The sequence below is a fragment of the Antennarius striatus genome, chromosome 12, assembly GCF_040054535.1.
Source record: "Antennarius striatus isolate MH-2024 chromosome 12, ASM4005453v1, whole genome shotgun sequence".
Lineage (NCBI taxonomy): Eukaryota > Metazoa > Chordata > Actinopteri > Lophiiformes > Antennariidae > Antennarius > Antennarius striatus.
Genome location: NC_090787.1, coordinates 3,924,531 through 3,947,523, shown reverse-complemented (window position 1 = coordinate 3,947,523; position 22,993 = coordinate 3,924,531). Strand labels below are relative to the sequence as shown.

The 22,993-nt window shown below is 46.0% G+C and overlaps 1 protein-coding gene across 1 annotated transcript in view; it reads right to left on the bottom strand.

Annotated features, from left to right (window-relative positions):
• Positions 1-22,993, bottom strand: part of LOC137605427 (kalirin-like) — a 66,262-nt gene that overhangs the window by 40,167 nt on the left and 3,102 nt on the right. Inside the window, 6 exon segments of the mRNA XM_068330111.1 lie at positions 1,165-1,287; positions 1,384-1,599; positions 1,693-1,866; positions 1,956-2,148; positions 3,003-3,117; positions 4,629-4,703. Of these exon segments, the coding sequence (XP_068186212.1) occupies positions 1,165-1,287; positions 1,384-1,599; positions 1,693-1,866; positions 1,956-2,148; positions 3,003-3,117; positions 4,629-4,703 (896 nt within the window).

Here is a 22,993-nt window from a genome sequence, read left to right as displayed (position 1 = left end):
GCTGGAACGCCACGCAACGCGTGTCAGCGACTAATGGGAAGCAGGTGTGGTGGCGGCGGCGGCTGCGGTGGCGGCGTCCGCGTGAGAAGCGCGTGAAACATTTCAGAGCGGCTGGAGCGACCGATCCAACCGGAGGAGACGACCTTCAAGGCTGTTCTCCGTCTGAATCGATCTTCACAGACAGACGGAGGCGGCGCGGAGCGGTCGCCATGGCGACCACCTCGGCGGAACAGCCGTCCGTCTCTCTGATGTCCCTCGGACCTAAACGCCTCGTCAGGTCCGACTGTTTCTGAGGGCTGAGTGTTTGCCAGAGTGTAAACTCACACACGCACGCACACACACACACACGCACGCACACACACACACACACACACACACACACACACACACACACACACACACACACAGGACTGATGTGGACAGCAATGTTTTTATTTTTCTCTCTCTGTTTGTCTCACAGTAAATATTTACCGCTCCTGCGTTTGGATTCCTGTGTGCAGCGAGATACCGCTGACGCCCATCTGTGTGCGTGTGTGTGTGTGTGTGTGTGTGTGTGTGTGTGTGTGTGTGTGCGTGTGCGTGTGTGTGTGTGTGACACACAGCTCTGCCAGCGGAGGCCAGGACAACACGTGGATTCCCACAGCAAGCGACGCGTTTGCAGTCATTAATATCCGTTTGTCCTCATGATTTATTGATCTTCTAATCGGTTTGTTGATATCAGCTTTGGTTATTTCTAGTTTTAACAGATGGTTGGATTTACAAAATAAAAGCATCCAAGACATTTCCTGTATCACTACTCCTCTCCCTCTCTGCTGGATTAACCGCTAGACGTGTTTCTGTTGGGATAAACACGACGGTCTAATTTATTTACGCTATAAAAAAACGTTTCCAGGGAGTTTTAAAGTGAAAAAACGAGTGAAAAGAGACGCAGGAAACTTTTCTGGAGGAAGGAAATCTGAATCAGCGTTGGAATCCAGAATGAAGATGAACGTTAAGAGGAAACACTGGAGGCTATTTGAAATATTAAATACAAGTTTTATTCCTCTCTGAAACTGTAATCATTGCTCTTTCAAGATAAAATAAAAAGTCTGATCAGGACTTAAAAACTCTGAGCTCCCCACCCCTCGCCAGCCGTCGCTGACATCACCCTCAGGTGCGACTCACCTTCTCGGCGTCCTGCTCGAAGAGGCGGAGCTGGAAGCACTGGTCCAGCTTCAGCTTCCTGACGTGCCACGCCTGATGGAGGTGCTGGCGGGTGGAGTGGAGCTTATCCAGCAGGCTGGCCACCTGACGGAGACGGAGGGAGATGGGTCACGTCGTTGTGATGGGCGGGGTGGATCGAAATGCTCCTGGGTTTAAGGTGGGGGGGCGTTAACAGCAGACCTTGGGCACTAGACTCTGGAAGTCGGCGGAGCCTGAGATGCAGTTCCTCCCTGAGAAGCCGTCGCTGGATCGGATGCACTGCAGCAGCCTCTGGCCCTCCCGGTCCAGCTCCTCCACCGGGGCCTTCAGCACCTTCTTCTTCAGCTGCGTGTGCTCCTCGATCAGCCGGCGAGACCCTTCCACGTCGGCAGGGAACTCCTTCTTGGACAGAAGCTCCTGCAAAACACAGGAAGGCTTTTTTTTTTTTTTTTTTTTTTACCTCACCCATTATGCAGAAGATGCCGTTGGTCCTCCCAGCATGCCCCTCACCTGCAGGTCCTCCAGTCTGGACAGCAGGTGGACGGCGTTGGACATGAACTCCTCCAGAGAGACCCTGAGCTCCATCCACTCGTCGTGGTTGTAGTCCAGAGAGCCTTCGAAGTCGTCCGTCAGCTGGGAGGGGTCCACCAGTTTGGCCAGACCTTCCACGGACACCATACTGGTCTGGAGGAGACGAGCGGAGGATGATCCAGAGACAGGATGGAGGTAAAGTCAGACACAAAGACGCACAGGAAACAAGCGGATCCTCAGACCTCGAAGGAGAACTTTGCGCTTCCGAAGTTGGTCTTCTGCTTCTGCCAGAAGTTGTCGGGTTTGATGATGAGCGCCACGCAGATCTCCACCGGGAACGCCTCCTGCAGCGTCTTCAGGAGGGGCTTGATCAGCTCCCACTTGGAGCCGCGCATGTCGATGATGACGGTGAAGCCGCGTTTGCACACGTCCTCGCTGACGGGAGGAGAAGAAAGGGATGATGGGAAAGACGACGGAGAGGAGAGGTGACATCTGAACTTTGGAAGCTACAACAAAAAGTTTTCAAAAGATGCATTTTTAATGAGCAAAATTCGCCCAATCACGATCACCCGTGGTGGCGAGACGGGTAACGTCTCCCTTGTTGTGAATTAATCTGAAGGAGAGCAAACCACCCACAATTCACAGTGTCGTCTATCACTGCGGCGACGCCATCGACTAATTTCTCCCCCACCTCAGCAGCTTTGCAGACAAATTCTACAAAAGCCTCCTGATTGGTTCGCGGGGAAGCGCCATCTCTGCTCATCGCCATGGCAACAGAAGCTCAATTATCGGGAGGAATCAGAGCGGCGCTGGTAGGAATCAAATGATAACATAATTTGGCCTTTCAGGTTTAAAACACCTCCTCTTCCTCCTGCGCCGGTGCATTCAGGGACAATCCGTCATTTGAGGATTCGTTCAGTTCATACAAACTTACTTTTCATTTATGTGAAAACTGTAAATGACAGATATTATACGCCTGAGTTAACTATTTCATGACAAACCCCCCCCCCCCCCACACCATCTGGCGATTCCTCCTCATCGTCTTCATCAGTGAAGGACCTGCTTTGACGCCCCTCATCGTGAAGTCGCTTAAAATGTGTGGGGAACCCGTTCCAAATGTCTGACAGACCCGCTGCTGTCTGCCGCTAACACTGCAGCTTTCACCCCGATGTAAATGAAACGCTGCCCCCCCCGTCTGCTGCTGCTGCTGCCCCGGGGAAGAAAGGAGCGCTTGATTCTGAAGCTGCTCCTCACACACTTCAGCCTCTGGACGCTAACCGTTGGCCTACCTGGGCACCGTGGACAGGTAGGTCACCAGCCTCCTCAGGTCCTCCTGCTTTATTCGGTCGTGGTTGCTCCTGGCGGGAAATGTGAGGATAGGACCGCCCCTTTTGTCACGCCCACCTGCGTACACAAACAACAACATTCTGTTTACTATTTACCGACTATTTATTCCCCTATGAGGGCGTTTCACAGTGTGTCCGCAACATCACTGCCGTATCCCCGGCAACGCCAGCCAGAACACACGCTCTGCTCGCCGTCCCAAACACAAACTGGTTTCGTCCCTCTGTGACTGATGATGTGTGTCGAGATGTTCTGGTTAGATTAATGTAAAAAACACACACCGCACTGTTTATGAAGCTGCTGCTCAGAGGTGTGTGTGTGTGTGTGTGTGTGTGTGTGTGTGTGTGTGTGAGACAGGAGGGAGTGTGTTGCTGTAATCTAAGGAGGAATCTCGATGACAGATTGTTGTTGGCACTCGTCGTTTAACATTCTCTCTCTCTCTCTCTGCCATGCTTTCTCAGGCTCTCTCGTCCGTTCTCACTTTCTGATTCAGTTCCTCGCTGGTAAACTTTAACCCTCAGGGGTCTGAGGGGGGTTTATTTCCAGGATGGGATCCAAAATACCACACGACAGTGTTTTATATTCAATACACGGTGGAATCACAAGATTTTCTGCAAGATTAGATCCTGTTGGTCCAAAAAGTGAAATATTCTGGCCCAAACGTAAATCTGAAATACAATTTTTAAAATTATTTGACGTCTCCGAAGAAAGAAAAAAACCCAAAAACTTTTCTCACGTGGGAAAAAAAATAATTTTTGGTGCTTAAAACACAAAGTTAATTAATAACACTTTACGTACAAAAATTTGTAGAAGTTTAATTTGAAATATTTTCCAGGAGAACGGTCCTGGCTGGTGAATCGAGGCGGTCATGTGAGGTCAGAGTTAGTTAGGAGTCTTCATTCATCAGACTGGTGCCCGTGCGTGAGGACGACGGCCGATGGACTGTAAAGTGAAACGGTTTGTGTGTCTGCTCTGCTTGTTTTGGCGCGACGCGACCCGCTGAGCCTGTCAGAGCGCAGAGGTTCACGTAAGTCACGCTTCAGGGTGTGAAGCGTCTCCGATGGCTTTCCCTGCCTGCTTCCTGTCTCTGGAGGTGTTGGGGTCGCGCTCCACTCCGGTGATGTGTGATGTATTTCTGAGTGATGTTTTGTTTTAAATGCGTGGATTAGCTGCGTGCTAATTAATATGCTGCTAATAAAGTTGATACAAACAGGATTCACCTTTATTATTATATCAAAAAAATATAATAGTGTTTCGCCCAACTTCCTCCAACAGAGCAGACGGTTTTGACTCTAGATATATGTACTTTTCTCTGCCAAAGGTCAGAGGTCATCCAGAGTACTTCATACGGACGACTGAACAGCTGCTGATGTGAAAAACTACAGGTTTGCTTTTTAGCATCATTTAAAAAGTGATCCTTGAGGGGAGGATAAGATCTTGAAACATCCCCTGGAGTTCTGGCCCACTTTCACATGTAATTTGATTAAAAGACTGAGTGATGGGTTCAGGAACGAGCCGCGGCTCGACGTGATCCCAAACAGCTGGGGGTTTGTCGGTTCGTCTGGACTCACCTGACACGAAGGCGACTTTCTCCTTCAGCACAGGAAGTACGTCAGACGCCTTGATGCCCTCCGTCCTCAAGGACCCTGGAGAAAGAGAGAGGAGCGGTCAGTCGGTGTTAATCCCATTATCAGATCAACATTCCGTCGACACAGGACACACACGGATCTGTTTTTTTTTTTTTTTTTATGAAATCTTAATGATCAAGTCTCTCTTGTTCTTATATTATCTTCATTTAGTTCTGGGTATTTGGGAATTGTGGCACTTTTCACAAAAGCTTTCCAGAAACAAGAACAAAGTCGTCTTCCACATTTTGTAATCTCATATTTCTATGACCACCCCCCCGCCCCCGCCCTCCTCCCCTCTCCCGGTTTCACTTGTTCCCTCCCTGTCGGTTCATCTGGTCACCCGTCTGTCCTCCAACCAAGTCAAATTTATATGGATTCTCTCTCTACCGCCTCGTCCCTCTCTCTCTCTCAGCAGAAAACAAGCCCAAGTGTCCGGCTGTGTGTGTGTGTGTGTGTGTGTGTGTGTGTGTGTGTTCATGTAATGCACCGTCCCAAACACAAAACACACGCACATTCGAAGAACATTCCACAGTGGGAACGCTAAATCAGCTAAATCTATCTCGGGACAGGGGGAGAGAGAGACCGATGAACTATAAAAAAGACAAAATGAACCGTTAAAATATGAAATTCCCGTTTATATTTCCTGTGAATTTTTTTTAATATCCTGTGTTTCTACAGGAAAACTGGGATTGGATAGCAAGCAGAGGGTCGTTGGTGGAACATGTGACGGCTCCGCCGTGACCATAATTCAACGATCGGGCGAATTATTCACGACCACGTGTGTCGTTCAAGGTGGATGATGATGAAACTGATCAGGTTTACGGTTCCTGTAACTGTTTCAATTCAACAGAGAAACCGGTTTAAAGACCAGGACGGATGGAAGATAGAAGATAGGAGGAAAACAGCTTTGTCATTCCAACAAACACAGGAAGCTGTCAGCTGTGTGTCAACACAAACACACACATTCTCACACACACACACACACACACACACATTCTCGAGGAGGTCGCGGGTTCGGACTTGTGAGTGCTTCCTGTCAATCAGCCGAACAACTTAGAAAACGGACGACTGACTGATGAGGAAATCCAACTAATTCACAGCATATATTTACGTTTCTTCCTCTTCGTCTTCGTCTCTCCAGGAAACAAAGGAGGGATGGAGAAAAATCACAGCTGAACAAAGGAACAAAATGTGCACACATGGTTGTTTTTGCCACTTCAATTGACTTCCTTTCATCCGCTAAGCAGCCGTTAGCCCGACCATAATCACTACACAACCGCCACTTTAATTGTAACCCAAAATCCTAAAAAGCATTGGTTTACATTGTGGCTCCTGCTTCGTCTCTCCACAGCGACTGACTCACAATACTGAGGAAACGCAGCATTTGTGTTGCTTTTATGTTCTCAACTTCAGTACGAATCGGGATGTGTGTGGATGTGGACGCTATAGACTAGAAAAGGGCACTTTTCTTTCATTAGAAAAGAACAGCTAGAAATGTGCGTTCTCATTCCTACCATGAGATTTGCATTACAGACAGAAGATCGTCATGAAGGACTTGTTTCATTTCTCAACTCTGATCAGCAGAAAACAAGAGGTCGGACACACGGAGATCAAATCGAGGATATACGAGCGACGCCTCTGTGGGTTCCCACAGGAGTGAGGAAGGACAAACACAAAGAACGCTTTGACTATCTTTTCATCCCTCACTTTTGATCCAGTGCGAGTTTCCGCAATCGTTAACGCAAATACACACAACAAGTCGATAGAAACGCTGACTTTCTTCGTCTGACTCGCCCTGGAGCAAGGCAGCCCATAAATTGTCATGTGATTGTCTTGGAATCTCCGACCAGTTGTGAATGCAGCCCAAACATGAAACATTAGTCGCACAAATGCAGACATTTGTTAACCTAGCTAGGAGCACCGACCGTATCGCCAAGGAAGTGTCAGAGAAACAAATGAGAGGAAACCATCCACTCATCCATCTTCTGCCACTGCTTTTCCTCTGCGGGGTCACAGAGACGATGGAGTCTATCCCAGGCGAGGTCGACCCTGGAGAACTCGCAAGTTCATCATCGGGCCACATAGGAAGACACACGACCCAGCTCATTCGCATTCATAATAAGTGCTACCAAGTCCTTGACTTCCTGTGGCATCCCAGTTAAAACCCTTCGGTCAATGCTAAAACAAACGAGGTAGATGAGAGTCTTTCTGGGGGCAGAAGAGGCAGCATTGCAGCTGGAGTTTCGTGAACTTTCTAAGGGGGGCAGATTGTTACCCTCAGAAAGTTTGACATAAGATTAAAAAACCAGAGACCACCAGGGGTGTCTCTCAGGAAAGGTAGGACCTTTAAAACCAACCAGGATAGTGTCGCCGCTGGTTTCGTGGGCATCCATTTTTTGTCCAGCTCTTTACCAAGGTAAGAGGTTTTCTTTGGCTTTGCGCTGGACTAATTCGTCACCCCTGGCGTATGACATGGCCTACTTTTCGGGGACACATTTCAGACTCAACATCATTTAATTGGGGACAGATGGGGAAGCTGGAGAAAGAAGCCCAATTCCCATTTGGGGGAAAAAAAAGTAGTTTTTTGGGTCACTGGTTAAGGTTAGGATAAGTTTAGGGTTTGGGTGGTTAGATGGTTATAAAGGAAGTCCTCAGGAAATGAATGGAAGTCAAAACCCAAACAAGATATATGTATGCGTTTTTGTGTGTAAGCGTGTGAATGCTCTTAAACTCCAGCTGACATCATCCGGAAACCAACTGAGACATCTGCTAACCATTGGAACCCCGATGGAAGAGCATTTGTATGCATATGTGTGCGTTTGGCGGATACTCAATTATCAGTACAGGAGATACTTTTAATTCTAGCAGCAGGGTTCTGGCAGCTGTGACAGTATTTCCAGCTATAAGCCAGTGGAACCAGTAGCATCACATGCTGCAGTAATGAAATCAAATATAGTAGCAGGATGAAGTCAGTCTGGCCAAAAAGCTCTGCAACCAGCAAATCCTTGGGATCTGCACTTAATGCTGCTTTAAATGATTGCTAAATCAAAAATTGTTAACATATGGTCTGAGGCAGAGTTTAAGCAACATGGATGTCTTTTCACTGGAACCAGTCGCACAACTGTGAAAAAGTAATGAATGAGAGCGCAAACCTCCACCGAGGCGGAGTGCACCCTCCAACGGATGCTTCCGCCATTGAAAACGTACACCTACGACTTGGATCTGCAACTGCTCCAAGAAGAGCTGATTGCTTTCTACGTCTCCGGATCGACACAAAGCGAGGCCAGCCAACAAGCTGACGGTAACCCAACCTAAGCTGTGGTTAGCTGGCTGGCTGTGGCTTCGCTGCACGGCGTGGGTCTGGCATGGCTTCGCTTCCTGGCATCGGCTGATGCAATGATCCGCAAACGGCAAACGAGATGTTGGAGCCAACGGTTCAAATTAAAGTAACAGTATTTTAAATGAGGACAAATATTCTCCGTGTTCTGCGTAATGTCAGCTGACCAACGTCGAATTGCTTCCACTATTGGTTTCTGCAATTAGCAGTTCAGGAAGTTACACAAATCCTTTCACTTCCAGTAGAGAATGAGACACTATTTTATTTGCCACTGTTTTTTCTGAACAATTTGGTTCATTATAAACACTTCAGAAAAGTTTTTTTTTTAAAAAAGGCTAAAAAACGACTGAACTTCTTCACTTTAAAAGGATAAAATTCATTGTCAGGATTTTAACTTCTCAGACGTTGCTAGGCAACCGCCTGACTCTCCGTCAGTCCTCAGCAGCTTGTTAGCATAAAAACACCCGGTGAATAAACGTGTAATATCCATGAATGACAGACCGTGTTTCTGCCTCATTTGCATGCTGGTGAGGGTGAAAGCAATTATTTTAAATTAAATCTGCTTCGGTCGACACATATAGCCAGCAGCGCCGGAGTCGGGGCTAAAAGTTAGTCGTATTTCACCGCCGCAATGGGTAGAATGCAGCAACAAGTGAACAAGTTTAATGTCAAAACGACAACCATAATAACTGCGCACAAACAAACACACACACAAACACAATACACTACACAGGAAAAAGATTTATTCCCACCCCGCCAAAGGAAGAAGCCACTAACATTAATGTAGTCTGCTGTATGCGGCGTACCTCTTTTGTCATGACAAGGTCACTCAGACAGGAAGTGATGTCACTGCTGGTGGCGTGTGCATCAGCTCGTGTGACCCATTTTTATCAATGTGTGTTCTTATAAATAACTACAACAGTAAGGTCACCGTAACCAGGGCGACACGCCCGCCCGCCTGATGGGAGACATAGATGAAGTTCAACATTTCCAGACATGTGGAGGTCAAAGGGCAACTTGCAGTCCTGCTAGAGCCATTAACACTGATAACCCCCCCCCATACACACAGCAACTAGACGGAGCATACAGGAATGAAATGATAACACAGCCTCACAGGAAGGACAGCTATCGTCATAATTTACCCATAATGCAGCTGGGATAAGTGGTCGGATGAAGTGCTGTTCATGTGACACCTCAGCCAGCGAACATCAGACGGTGAAGGTGACAGTGAGGACGCTCAGACGGCCAGATCGTCGTTCCCCGTTATCGACGATGTTTAAAGCACAAAGGTAAAAAGATGCACTCGTTTTCAAATCAGAAGAGATGACGACAAAATACAAAAGGCCCAGATTGAAAAAAAACTTTATTCAGTGTACAACAGATCAAAAGTTGAGGTCGATAAATAGCTTGATTGAAACAATGCAATAAAGAAAATAATGGAAGTAGTCCTCCACATACGAACATCATTGGTTCCAAGAAGCTGAATTGTTTCAAAAGTTATTCTTTATTAAATTCTAATCTATAATCTCCATTTGAGGTCCTTCAATGTCGTTACTACTCTAAATTCTAACGTTCTATTCCCTCAGACGGACCAGAAACAATTACAGGACATTAAAACAACACAATAACAAGTCATGTGCTACTGTAATGTAACCTTAACATCTCTACCTCTGATGGATTGATTCTCTCCTGGGGGGTGTAGAGGCTAAACTCAGCTTTAATCCACAGAGGTGTTCCACCACACTGACGTCAATGACGCGCTGATGTCACTTCCTGGTCATCAAAAGTCAGACACGCCCCTTAATGTCTGTTTTCTCTGTTAACTCTGTTAACTTGGGGCGGCAGTGGCTTAGCGGTAGAGCAATCGTCCTGAAGACAGGATCGCCATCAGGGGTTCAAATCCCACTTCCACCAGAACATCCTTCAGAGTGTGAGCCTACAGGCATGAAATTAGTATTAAAATACATACGTACAATTCCGATATCTACCGTTAAGAGTCACTCCTGATTCACGTGATCATTTTAATTCAGATTGGTTTTCGGTAAACTTTTGCTCCTTAAAATTTAATCCTTGAGGAGAAGAAGAAGAACAAAAAACACTTAAATGAAATCTCCACCAGTTTTTAAGACCATCAACAACAGAGTCAGCTGTTGATGCTGACGATCCATTCTAATACGAGTACCAGTTTTATGTATTCAATTATTTATTGCTTCCGACCGATTAGAGGCGCAGGTGTTTAAATTATATGATGTCAAGTCAGCGGATACGTTTGTTGACTAAGCGGATGTGACTCTTGAGCATCACCTGTTGTGATGAATCCATAAATGCGGCAGGAATCTTGACATATTTTTTTTAAATGAAGCTTTTTTTTTGCGACGCTTCTGCAGTGTCATTGTTCGCTCCTTTCTTCTAGAAAAAAATATCTCCAGTGAGATTTTTTTTTTGGGGCTTTTTGTCAAGAGTTTGCTTATGGTTAGCTAAAAATTATAATTGCAGTTAGTTGTGCGACAGTAAGGCGAAGACGGAAACATCCGTTTTTCAAAATAAGACCTGGGAGCTCTAATTAAAAAACGATAATTTGTACCATAAAAGATTTTCCGGACCGAGTGTTTGGCAGCAAGCGTTTGTTCGTTTCTGTTTGTAAGTTGAGGACTATCTATACACCAGTATTAAAAGAAATAACTGATATTTATGGTTTAAATATGTGAATGAAGTTTAGAGGAAATTTCAGCAATCAGACGGACCACTAAGTATCAGATTTGCTTTTAACATCGTTAAAAAAAAAACACCAAAAAAAACAACAACAAAAAAAAACATTGTGTTTCTATGGCAACAACGACACAAAATACAGTTAGTACAAATTTTAAAATGTGTAACATTAGCTTGAAGCTAGCATGCTTAACTTTACGAGATGCTGACAACGACGCCAAAGGTCGTTTTCAACATGACAAAATTACAAAAGTTCAAAACACGATTTGAAAAACAAATTGCAGAAAGGACAAAATATGGTTCCAAAGTGTTTCATTCCCAGAGCGGCGTTCCGACTCTTTCCATCGGTCAGTGTGAAACCAGCAGATAACAGAAACCGCTCCACTAATGATGGATAGAAACGACTCGGCTTCAGTGTTTATATGAAACTCAAGATATTCATCAAAAATAACGATATGACGCAAACATTTCTGCTTTGATTGCGAATGATGTCTCTGCTACGTCTGGAACCAATAATCGGTTCCTTTGTTCCGCTTAAGTCCAGGAAACTGTTAACACACCAACAAATCAAATCAGAAACAGCATTCCTGAGCTCTGATCTCCATGTTCGGAGAAGGAGCAGCGATGTCATTATTCAGGGGCCTAATGTGTGGCGTGGGTGTGTGTCGGTGTGTGTGTGTTTGCCTTAATGTCTTCAGAAGGCAACAGGTGAGTCTGCTCCCTAGCAACAGCTGCCCCCGGCAACTGGCGGCTGGACCATATGTGTTAGCGCGAAGCCTGGCGCTCGTGGACCTGAAAAGGATCCGAAGGGACCAAAAGGCGTCAGCTGACTCTCTTATCACCCAATCATCGATCAATGGCGCTGGCGTGGCTTCCGGCGGTCGGATCAAAGAGACACTTGTTGCCCAGACGCATCGGCATGTGTTAAGTGTCAGGATTGGGTTGCGTCAGCTGTCTGTATCCATTACATTGGTGCTGCAGCCATTATTAAACTAACGTGTGACGTTACCAACACACGTCTACAGAGAGACAGCTATGATTTAAACATGGAAAAAGATGATTTAAATATTTAAGACACAAAGATTTATTTATGCCTGTCATTAAAACACGATCTATGTGTGGATCTTATTTTGAAAGGTCAACAAATATTTAAACTGATTAGGAAACAATCTTGGCCAGATCCAGTCTCAAAAAAGACTAACATTTCATCGCAAGCAGAGAAGCCCTTTCAAAATAAGAGGAACACAATAATTAACAGTCTTGAGTCGCTTGCAACCGAAAGACAGTTACAATGAAAGAGGTGCCTAAATATTATAATCTCATATATAACCATCAGTAATGTTAAATATTCATGGGAGCGTCTGACTGACGGAGATGCAAATGAACATGTGAGGTTAGACGTGTCGCTAGTCGCTAACAGCAGCAGCAACGGGCCTGTACGGAACTAGAACACATCCTGAAGAAACCCCGGAATCTGATCCGATTCCAAGCAGGACAGAAATTGCTGTGGGAGTTGGAGACCTGGCAGTTGTAGAAAATGTCTGTGATAATCCACTGATGATGTGACGAGGGGGGCGTCCCATTTCAATCGCGACACCTCCTAAATCTGGAGAACAAGGAAAAGACTGGAAGGACTTAAATATTGGGTGAAATAAGCGGAAAGAAAAGGATTTGTGCAGGGAAGTCAGATCTCTGATGCTGTTCTGCTGACCTCCGTCTCTCTAAACTCGACTATAAGCGATTGCTTCCTCCATCGTGGTTACGGATTGATAAAAAAAAAAAAAAAAAAAGCGTGGTTGGGAGCGCGAACATTTCCAGGAGTGTGTCTGGAAAACGTTTGAGGAGCAGTGGGTGAGCGGACGGGGAGACTGGCGAGCAACGGCTGTGTTTACGTTGGTTTAAGCAGAGCGGCGATCAGAAGGTCTGCAAAGATCATTGTGTTCCTGAGCAGGAGACCACCGAGAGCCGTTCTGAGGCTTCCTCTGAGACGTCTCGCTCTCCAACTCCATCAGAAAGACCAGCAGCCAATCACCGCTTCTGCTTTCCCACTAGTGGAATAGTTAAAACAAGGACGGCGCGTAGACTAAGTAAGGGAGGGTGAGCGGTCGGCCATCAAGACGTCCTGGAACAACCTGATGTTCTTCACGTCACGCTAAGGAAAGAGGTGTAAATGAGTGCGTCCACCCACGCGTCACATCGCAGCCAATAAATACCCAATGGAGTCCTTTGACGACGGCGTGGATGGCTGTCCAATCCGTGATGATACAAGCCAGATGTCGGACGCCGCTGGTGGTTCTTTCCCGTCTGAAGAGTTCCCGTGAATGTCCGATAGCGAGCAAGGAGTTTAAAGTTTTGCATTGTTTGTGTTTCTCATAATCATAAATATGATATGAATGTGTGTGTGTGTGTGTGTGTGTGTTTGTGTGTGGATGGGAAAGAAGAACAACAAGACTCAAATCAAATGAATCAGGAAGTCTGGATTCAGGAAACGGGTTAGCGGCGAGGTAAAACATGTCAAACAAGATGGAAGTTACAAAATAAAACAGGAAGTGACGAAATAAAACAAAAAAATCAGGACACTAGAGGAAACCCGCCGCCACTGCTGCCAACCAGCACAAATGATCTTACTATAAAGTGGGTGAATGTCTGTTCAGATGCCATCGGCCAACTTCCTCAACTTTTGGTTGACTGCAGGTTGCTTTTGCTGCTGGATGTGATGTTACCGATGTTTGGGCAAGGTGTTAGCGCCACCAGAACGCTCTGAGTGTCCGGGTCAAACGAGCCCGACCCTGAGAAACCCGGCGGTCTGAGGATTGTGTTCCGCATGAAGACCATAAACCATCCAGGAGACGGGGTAGACTCAATGGTCGCAATCGCAAAGCGGAGAGAAGTTGTTAGTCTGTTGGTCGGACCTTCGCCCGACATTCGTACATTTCGTAAACTCGCTTCTCTGGAGGCCCGGAGGTGTTTGAGTCCGTCTGAAACCAGCTACTCATTAGTTTTAATTAGTTCCTCCATTTCTGACTCTTCGCCTCTGGTGTCTTCATCAGCTTGTGCTGCTCTACTGTCCAATCAGAGGCCGGCGATGAACCGCCGAAGGTGTAGAGTCAATCAGCGACACGACCGACCCAGAAACACCCGCCGGCCGGCACAACGTCACGCCTCACCTGGACATGAATAATTTATACCCGCCTCATTATTTTAACACACTACCTGCATGTATTCGTTAACGCTGCGGGGTGTGCACACCTCCTACCGGTGGCGCTCACACACACACACACACACACACAAACACACACACACACGTTTTAATGGCCTCGGCTCCAGTTTCCCCTGCAGGGGAAAACCACATCCATCACTCTCCCTGCACAAAACCACACGTCTCTCTCGCTCGCCGCCTCGCACGACCACATGCACGTACACGTTTCCACACTCATGCACGCTCACGTGCACAGAGTGAGCTTTAAGTGCTCGCCAGGCATCACACCCAGGTCACACATGCAGCGGATGATGTATTCTCCACAGGGGAGCTTCTCCTCATAAAGGGACCGAAACTGAAAAAATACACAAAGCAATTATTGGACAACAATTACGTCCCTCTCTCCTTGTGTCTCTGTCTCTGTCTCTCTGTCTCTCTTTCTTTCTGGACTCCTCAGTCATCATTTCTGCATAATGGACCGATGAGAAGTTCCTCCCTGCCTGGGCTTGGGCTAGCCATTCGCCACTTCGCCATCGGCGAAGCAAATTCCAGAGTGGCTAAAAGGTTTTTGGCCTGTGTAGCCACGGTGGTGTTCCTATTTTTAGGGGGAAAAAAAGTCTAAAACTTGCAACTTTTTTGGACTCGCGAAAATCCCCGAGCGATAACATAAGAAAACAAAATTTTTCTCTCGCTAGGCGGCGCTCATCTTCTTCTTCGTGTTCTTCTTTGTCTTCTAGCCGAAGTCACGCTCTCGACCATTAAATATGCACTCCAGTCACGACCTCCTCTCGTCCAATGAAAAAACAAGGATTCTATTTTTACAAGCTAAACCCGCGAATCGGTGCACGACAAGGCGAGGACGATCGATCGAAAGAAAATGAGACTAGAGTGTTTTATAGTAGATTTTGCGTTAAAACTCTAATTGAACAACAAATGGTGAATGCTGGGGGGGTGGGAGTGGTGACAGACTGATCAGAAGGTAAATGAAAGATATTATCAATACTTTTTTGTAGACTTTTGATCCCTACGACCGACAGGAATAACCAGCGATGCATGTAAATGTGTATTCACCTCCCTTGATATAATAGCGAGTAAAACTCACAGTAAACATATAGTAATATTCTGTATGACCGTATCTTCACAGAGTGAATGTGAGTTTTTAATTGTTGAATCTCACATTTATTCCTGCATAAAGTAGGACAGAAATAAAGATAGTTCAGCTTCAACTGTTGACTTTAGTGTATTTGTGTAGGTAAACTGAACAGAAGATTTTGCCCTCAGAACAACAACAACAACAACAACAACACGTTTTCCTCTTAGACGCCAGCGCACACATGTCTATAGAGCCCCCCCTCCAGAGAATACGACCTTGGTCGAGTCCGTCGCCCCCCCCTCTGATTCATTCTGAAGGAACCAATCAAATCAAAGGTCCGGTTTAGGGGGGTGGGGGGGTGGGGGGTGGGGTGATGACATGATTTGCGCCACGTTCCAAACGCACAGGGAGATGCCATCTGGAGGACGCTGACTCAGCACAACACACACACACACACACACACACACACACACACAAAATGCAGCACAACCTTTTAGTATTATGGGATGGATGGAACAGCACCAGTCGCTGACTGGACTGATTTGCGAACAGAACAAACGCATTGAGTGGCATCTGGTGATTTCTGGCTCCGCCCCTTATCAATGGAGGTGAATGACATCATCTGGAGTGTTTGGGACTTGGACGACAGTCATACACTAAATTACTTCACTTCAGAGACTTGAACATGAGTTCTGGGACTCGTAAAATCTTTATTTCATTTGGAAAGCGTCTCCAGAAAGCCATTTGGCGTCCGCCCCTCCCTGATAACCATGAATCTCCTGCAGCGTTGCGATAAAAAACGTCCCCCCCCCCCACACACTGATTATTATCAGTTTGGAAAAGCGTCATCGGCCTGTTCTCACATCTCCAATGACATCCATCTCCATCAGGAAGTGGCAGAGCCAATCAGATCATTCGGGTCTTGTTCCGTACGGCGAGTCTGCTTTGGGTGAATTCGATCTACACAAATCACCGCTCAGGTTCAACGGCAGGGCTGGTGTATGTCTGTTCCCCACCCCGAGGGGGGGCGGGGGGGGAAACGCGATCACAAGCCCGTCTGCAAATCCACATAACACCTGGAGACGGGAGGATTGGCTTCCCGGTCACTCCCGAATCCGCGGGGGCACATCCCGCATCCCGGGGTCGATGTTCCGAGGGTTTGGGATCAGAAAATGAACGTCGCCATCGCACGCTATCCTGAAATATCCATCAGGCTCGTTTCAACCCAACACAGCCAATCAGAAGAAAGGCAGACGGGTCAAAGGTCAAGAGGAGGATGGAGGTAGAGACGGAGCAAATGTTAAAACACGGAACACGTGTTTCAGCTATCAGATGAATCTCCCTCTACGTCTCTCTCTCTCTCTGGATCAGCTTTCAGTCTCCAGACAGCAGCTGTCTGTGGAGAGGAAAAACTTCCACTGAGTGGTCAGACATGGAATGACTGTGTGTGTGTGTGTGTGTGTGTGTGTGTGTGTGTGTGTGTGTGTGTGTGTGTGTGCGTGCACAGCCTGGTGATAGTTATGCACTCGGAGGCGCCACGTTCACGCCGACAAAACACGCTTCTAATTTTGAGTTGTAAGAACCGTTTGGGATGCGGAACCGTCCGTTTGTTGGAAGGAAGGAAGAGACGGAGGAGGTCATGTGACCCCACCACAATCAGCTGATCGGGTTCCACTCCCTCGGCGCAACAATAAAGAAACGTGGAGGAAGCAGACAAAGAAACCCCAAGGAAGACGAGGCAGATTACAACGTCCGACTCCCAGACACGACTGTGGTCAGAAGTTCTCCTGACGCTCCTGTAATTACTGATCTCCAGCTTTTATTGTCATAAAACAGCATAATTACACAATAATTACACTGTTTCCACTTTGGGCCGCGAACACTTTCAAGTCAAACACGGGGAATCTCCCGATTTCAAACGGGTCCGATCAGGAGACTCGTTTACGTCGGATTAGAGAAGACCGACGGCCACAGCGGGACGATGATGTCATCAAACAGCACGGAGCTGTGAGATTAAATTCTCAGATCATAGATGAAGAAGTCCAAAAGATCAGATGATGCTCGCATCCCGACCAGAGGAAAATTAAGGATTAATATTTCCACTCTTGTTCTCTGTGTTCTAAAAATACTCCTCAGTAATAAAGGTTCTGTTCGCTCAATTACAGCCTGACACAAATGTTCCTCTGTGTGTGTGTGTTGTGTGTGTGTGTGTGTGTGTGTGTGTGTGTGTGTGTGTGTGTGTGTGTGTGTGTGTGTGTGTCCTCTGAGAATGAACGATCCTTAATTAGTTTTAGGTTCAAAGAAAGGAAAGATAAAAGCAACACGAACAGAAGGTAGAGACATTTAGCCGACAGTAAAATAAAAATGTAAAACACGAATAAACGGCCGTACAGGAAAAAAAAAAAAAAAAGTTGCTCGTGCGATTGAACGACAGAATGAAATGAGGGCTGTTGGGAATCGTTCCCAGCTGTTCTTTCGTTCCCTCCGCGTGGAAAACCTCGTGGAGAAAGTTTTGAAAATGAATGAAATTCAGGATTCAGACACACGACTGCAGAACGCGTCTCCTGAAAAGAGAAAGGGCCTGCTTGTGGTTTCACTGGAGTGTTTTCCAGCCATTGATGGCACACACACACACACACACACACACACACACACACACACACACACACACACACACACACACACACACACACACACACACACACACACACACACACACACACTCAAGCCAAACCGCGGCATACTAAAATCTTCAAACGCTTCAGAGGTTCCAAGTTTCGGGCTGAGCTGAAGTTAAACCGATGAGGGTTGAGTGAACCGGGCCAGCAAAGGGTTAACCAGACCAACAGCTTGACCAGGCTGTTTCGCTGAAACAGTCTGTCAACAGACTCAATCTGTAGGTGATCCATCTCATCGTGAGCGCAAAAAAAAAAATTTGAGAGTTTGAACTTTGAGACTTCCTCGGTCCGACGGGGTCCGACCTTCTAGTTCCACGTCAGACTGACCTTTGATCCCAACCTGACCCTTGCTCCCCATAATATGAGCCTCCTCTCGCTTTCCTGCTCTCGAGCATTTATGTTCTACTTCCTGTCTGACGCGCAGAGCGTTCGCAGGTCTGAACATCAGCAGTAAAGTCATAATCGCTGCTAACGCCGTCCGGAGCTACAAACACCATGAATTTAATAGACTCATTGTTTCTGCCTCCTCCTCCTCCTCATTGCAGAAAACAAGGAAAGGTTTTCTCAGTCCATCTCCCATTTCTGACAGGAAGTGATGCAAGACTTCATAATAAAAGCATTACTGAAGAACTGGAAACAGACAACCAGGATTCACCCCAAATCCCCGGGATTTGTCAGATATGGGAGAGAGAATTCCACTGGAAGTTACAAACTTGGGTCGAGGCCATGCTGCATGATGGGCTACTGTTTATTTTTTCTGTCAGGGATTTCATCTGTAGGAGAGTCTGCACATCGTCTAAAGGATGATTCTACCGTAAAGGTTTTGGAGGTCATTTATTTGGTCCAATGAGGTAGAAGAGAGGTCATTAAGGGATGGGCTTGAGCTGAATTTCTCAAGTTAGATTCCTTTTTTTTTTTTTTTTTTAAATTGAGAAGAAAAATGAATCCTGATCCCGACCTGGATCGTCATCCAAAATTCCATCACCTCTAGGACACGCTGAATTCCATCTAAGGTGAAAATTTCACGCAAATTCTTCCATCGGTTTGTGTGTAATCAGACAAACTGAACCAATCACGAGATAGAATACACACACACACACACACACACACACACACACACACACTCACACGACCCAAAGAAATATTAGATAATCTGGGCACCAGGGCGGTGGTGGCGGCGGCGGCTCATGAGACTGCTGAGACAGATGGCATGATGATTGATTTTAGCCATAAGTTTGAATATAAATTAGTTTAGTTCCACAATCATCATCAATCTGAAAATTGATTAATCAATAAAGATGATGAAACATTAGAATAGAAGATAACGGAGCTTTGATTTGGGATTTTACCGACATTAAACTGGATAAAATGCAGAACAGCAAGATGTAAAAACCCGTTTCTTAAAGTCTGTCTGTTTGCTGATCAAAGGAACAACATCTCTCTCTGGCAGAGCTGCAACAAGCAATTCCCATTTTCCTTATCAATTTATGTTCAGGCTGTTCTCCAATTAAAATGATTAATCAGTGCATAGAATATTTTATCCACAGCGCCGGAGGTTATTTCTAATTTGTCTCGCAAACACGACAAAAATCCAATTAAACCAATTGGACAAACAGAAAGACAGACGCTGGAAACAAAACGTTAAATGATTGGCCGCTCGTTTTGGCGTTGGTTTTCCATCCGCTAATCAATGAAGTGGGTTCTGACGTGACATCGGCCCGCTTTGGAACCAACCAGACAAAGGGATCGATGAGAGAGGAGGAACGCTCGATAACGAGGCGTGAAGGTCCCACGGAGTCTCAGGACCGTTATCTGTTCTCTGTCGGCCACAGGGGGGGGGGCATCGCCGCGCACGCCATCGCGCACGGTGAGTAATGACTCCGGGTCAAGCTGTGATCTCTGAGGAAGTCCTGTTAGCGGTGTGTGTGTGTGTGTGTGTGTTTGTGGTGTTTTGTGTCAACCATCCCGGTAGGTATTGGGGCGAAACGTGTTCTGATTGGTCAGTTGCTTGGAGCTGAGCATCTTGGGATGAAACAGCAGCTTCTGGGCGTCTGAGATGATTTAAATAAAAACATGCAGATCAGTTCAACGGAACCACAGAACAGAAGTTTATTTAAGGATATTAAAGAAGTTTTTTTTAAGGATGTCAGCTGGTTTTTAATGCAACAATTTTTAGGTATTTTTAGTTAAAATTCAAAGATTTATTTTTTGCAATTTTAATTATTTTTTGCAATATGAATGCAATTTTACTTTTTTTTTACAATTTATTTTAGGACAACCTAAAAGAATCTCCAGGTCTTACAGGTGAGCATCTGATTTATTTTTCCTGCTACTGCCGACACTTAAATTCTTTTTACTTCCTGACATCAAAGACGATTTCAGCTTTAATGTCAGATTTAAATTCTTTATTTCCAGTCTCATCGGCACTGCCCCCCCCCCCCCCCCCGTCAATCAGGATAAAAGCTTCCTGCCCCCCCCCCGTCCCTCACTCACAAAGACAAACTCCTGCCCACAGCAGTTAATAACATCAAGGTCTATTAGCTCACGCCGCTAATCAGCTGATAACACACACTCACACTCATGTGAAACGTCTTGTGATGGATTACAGCCAGGAAGGATGCGCATTACCCTAAACACACACACACACACACACACACACACACACACACACACACACACACACACACACACACACACACACACACCATATGGCTGCAGCTGTCTGGAGGCTGGAGAGCTTTTAAAGGAGGGAGGAGACAAAAGGAGGACGGAGGAGAGGAAATCCTTCCTTTGCATTTATCTGTTTAACTCTCTCTCCCTCTGCTCCTGCACCCCCCCCTCTCCCCCCCCCCCCCCGCTCGTCCCCTGGTGGGTAATAAGGGTTAATCCACTTAAGCTGCCTCCATCTCCCTCTGTCTCCCCCAGCATCCCACAGAGAACTTCATTCTTCACACCCATCTGCCACAGTGGGGTAAGAGTGGGAGACAAAGGGAGGGAAGGAGGGATGCTCCGTCTCTCCTCAGCAGCATCCTACCGTCAAACAAACACTCCTCAATAATAGATGTTTGGCTCCGCCCCCCCGGTTTCCTCACCATGACTCAGGACTGAGGCCTCCCTTAAAGGGACAGGACGCTCCCGTCGTGATTGGCTATGGAACTAAAGTGATAAACCTTTTCCACTGCAGGTTTAATTGATTGGGGCTGCGTTCCATTTCGTGCAGCAGAGCCCAACTGTGGAAGAACAGCCTCCTGGTTCTGAATTCTCAACACCTACAAGAGACGGATCGGACTCTACTCCCCCCGCCGACCCCGAGTGAGGATACAAACACAAAACTTTATTTAAAAAAAAAAATACAAGAAGACCCAGAATCTGAACTCTACAGGTAACAGGTAGCGATCCCTATTAATAAGCCCCGCCTCCCCATGCATGAGGACAGTGTTGACTGTTTAGAGTCCTTTGACCTGAAATACTCAGCAGGTCAAGTCTGCGGCTGAAAATAGCCCCGAGCGAATCGGCTGCCTCCTCCAGTTAGAGGAAGCTAACGCGCTAAAAGCTGCAGCTGCTTCTGGGGTAAACGGGCCGCATTCACCTCGGACGGGTAAACCATGGGTGTTGGGTTTGGATGCAACAAACTACAGTGATACCTCTACTTACGAATGTCTCTACTTACGAAATTTTCTACTTACGAAATTTCTCAGCAGGAAAATATTAACTCTACTTACGAAAGAAATTTCGACTTACGTAACGTAAAAACACAGTATCGGCTGATACTCGAATCTCCCACAGGTTCCTGAACGCAACATTCTCATAGCTGCTCTGCCATTGGCTATTACCTAGTATCTTCCTGGCATCCCATCCTCATTTTTATTCTTTACTCTATTCTGTTTTTTACGGTAAGCACAACTCTCATTTATTGTGTAATAATCTAATCCTAACATGTATTTATTACATGTTTTGATGCATTTTTATGCTTTATAAAACATTTATGTCGGAATTTTTGTGGGCTTGGAACGGATTAGGGCATTTGCATGGGAAACGCATCTCTAATTACATAATTTTCTACTTACGTAAATTCTTCCGGAACCAATTAATTTCGTAAGTAGAGGTACCACTGTATAAACTTTTGTAGGAACACAAACTGGTTCCAGAGGGTCAAATTTTCCGCTATTGTTGCTACGGCGATAATATATATATATATATATATATATATATATATATATATATAAAATAAACTACTGCTTGATACAGCAGCGATAAAACCACAGCGGTAGGCTCGACAGATTTAATGTGGGTTCTGGGGGGACAGTTTAATCCAGCTGCTTTAGCCGTTAACTGAAGGATCATACAAGTTGGGGGAGGGGAGATTAGCTCCCTAAACCCGCTTTGAAAAATTACATTTTAATAACATAAGATATCCCCAGATGGTGGCGCCGTGTTGCCGCCGTGAACAACCAGCGCGTCACCACGACAACACGGCATAGCAAAACGGAACCCGGTCAGAAACAACACGTGTTTTACAAAAGTGACTCGGGTTGAAGTTTCCTCTCCCTCTCATGACACACGCTGGGGTCGGGCTGTTATTTATAGAGCCGGAAAGGCGGCGTGAAGAATTAGCGTTACTTCTGTTGGTTTGTCTCCGACGAGGCCGGACGTGACCGTTTAAACCGATTCTACGCACTGGAATCCGTTTACGTGTCGGATCGCACCACGGAACACGTGACCCTGGTGGGAAACTGTCCAACAAGACCCAAAAACACAACACACGACCTGCCGAACTCCTGGAGAAGGAAAAACGTGGCTTGAAGACGTAAAAAGTGTTAAAATTGTAACTCGTAAAATCGTAAACTTTTTTATCTGTTACATTTAAAGTAATATTTGCTTCTATGCATTTATGTTTACTAAAAAATAAGGAACAGCAGCATCGCAGTTACCTGAACCTGAAAGAATATACCTGAATCCACACCCAAACTTTGCCCCGCCCCTCCACGACCTTTTATGGATATCTATTTAGTTAACTTTACAAAAAGCATATTCTGGTTGCTTTGATGTGAATCCTGGAGGAAGTACAAGCGGCTGCATCAGGGTAAGAAAGATCCGTCACGTTATTTGTCGTCACACGGTGGTTACTTTAAGTCAGGTTTAAAGAAACCTGAGCCTGGATTTCCTCTCCGATTATCAATCCTGGATTCACACTTCTTGATTTCTTGCAATAAAAGAATCTCCTCCTCTCTGTGGACGGACTGCATCAGAACCAACGATACCGATACACTGGAAGCCCTGCGGCTACCGGTG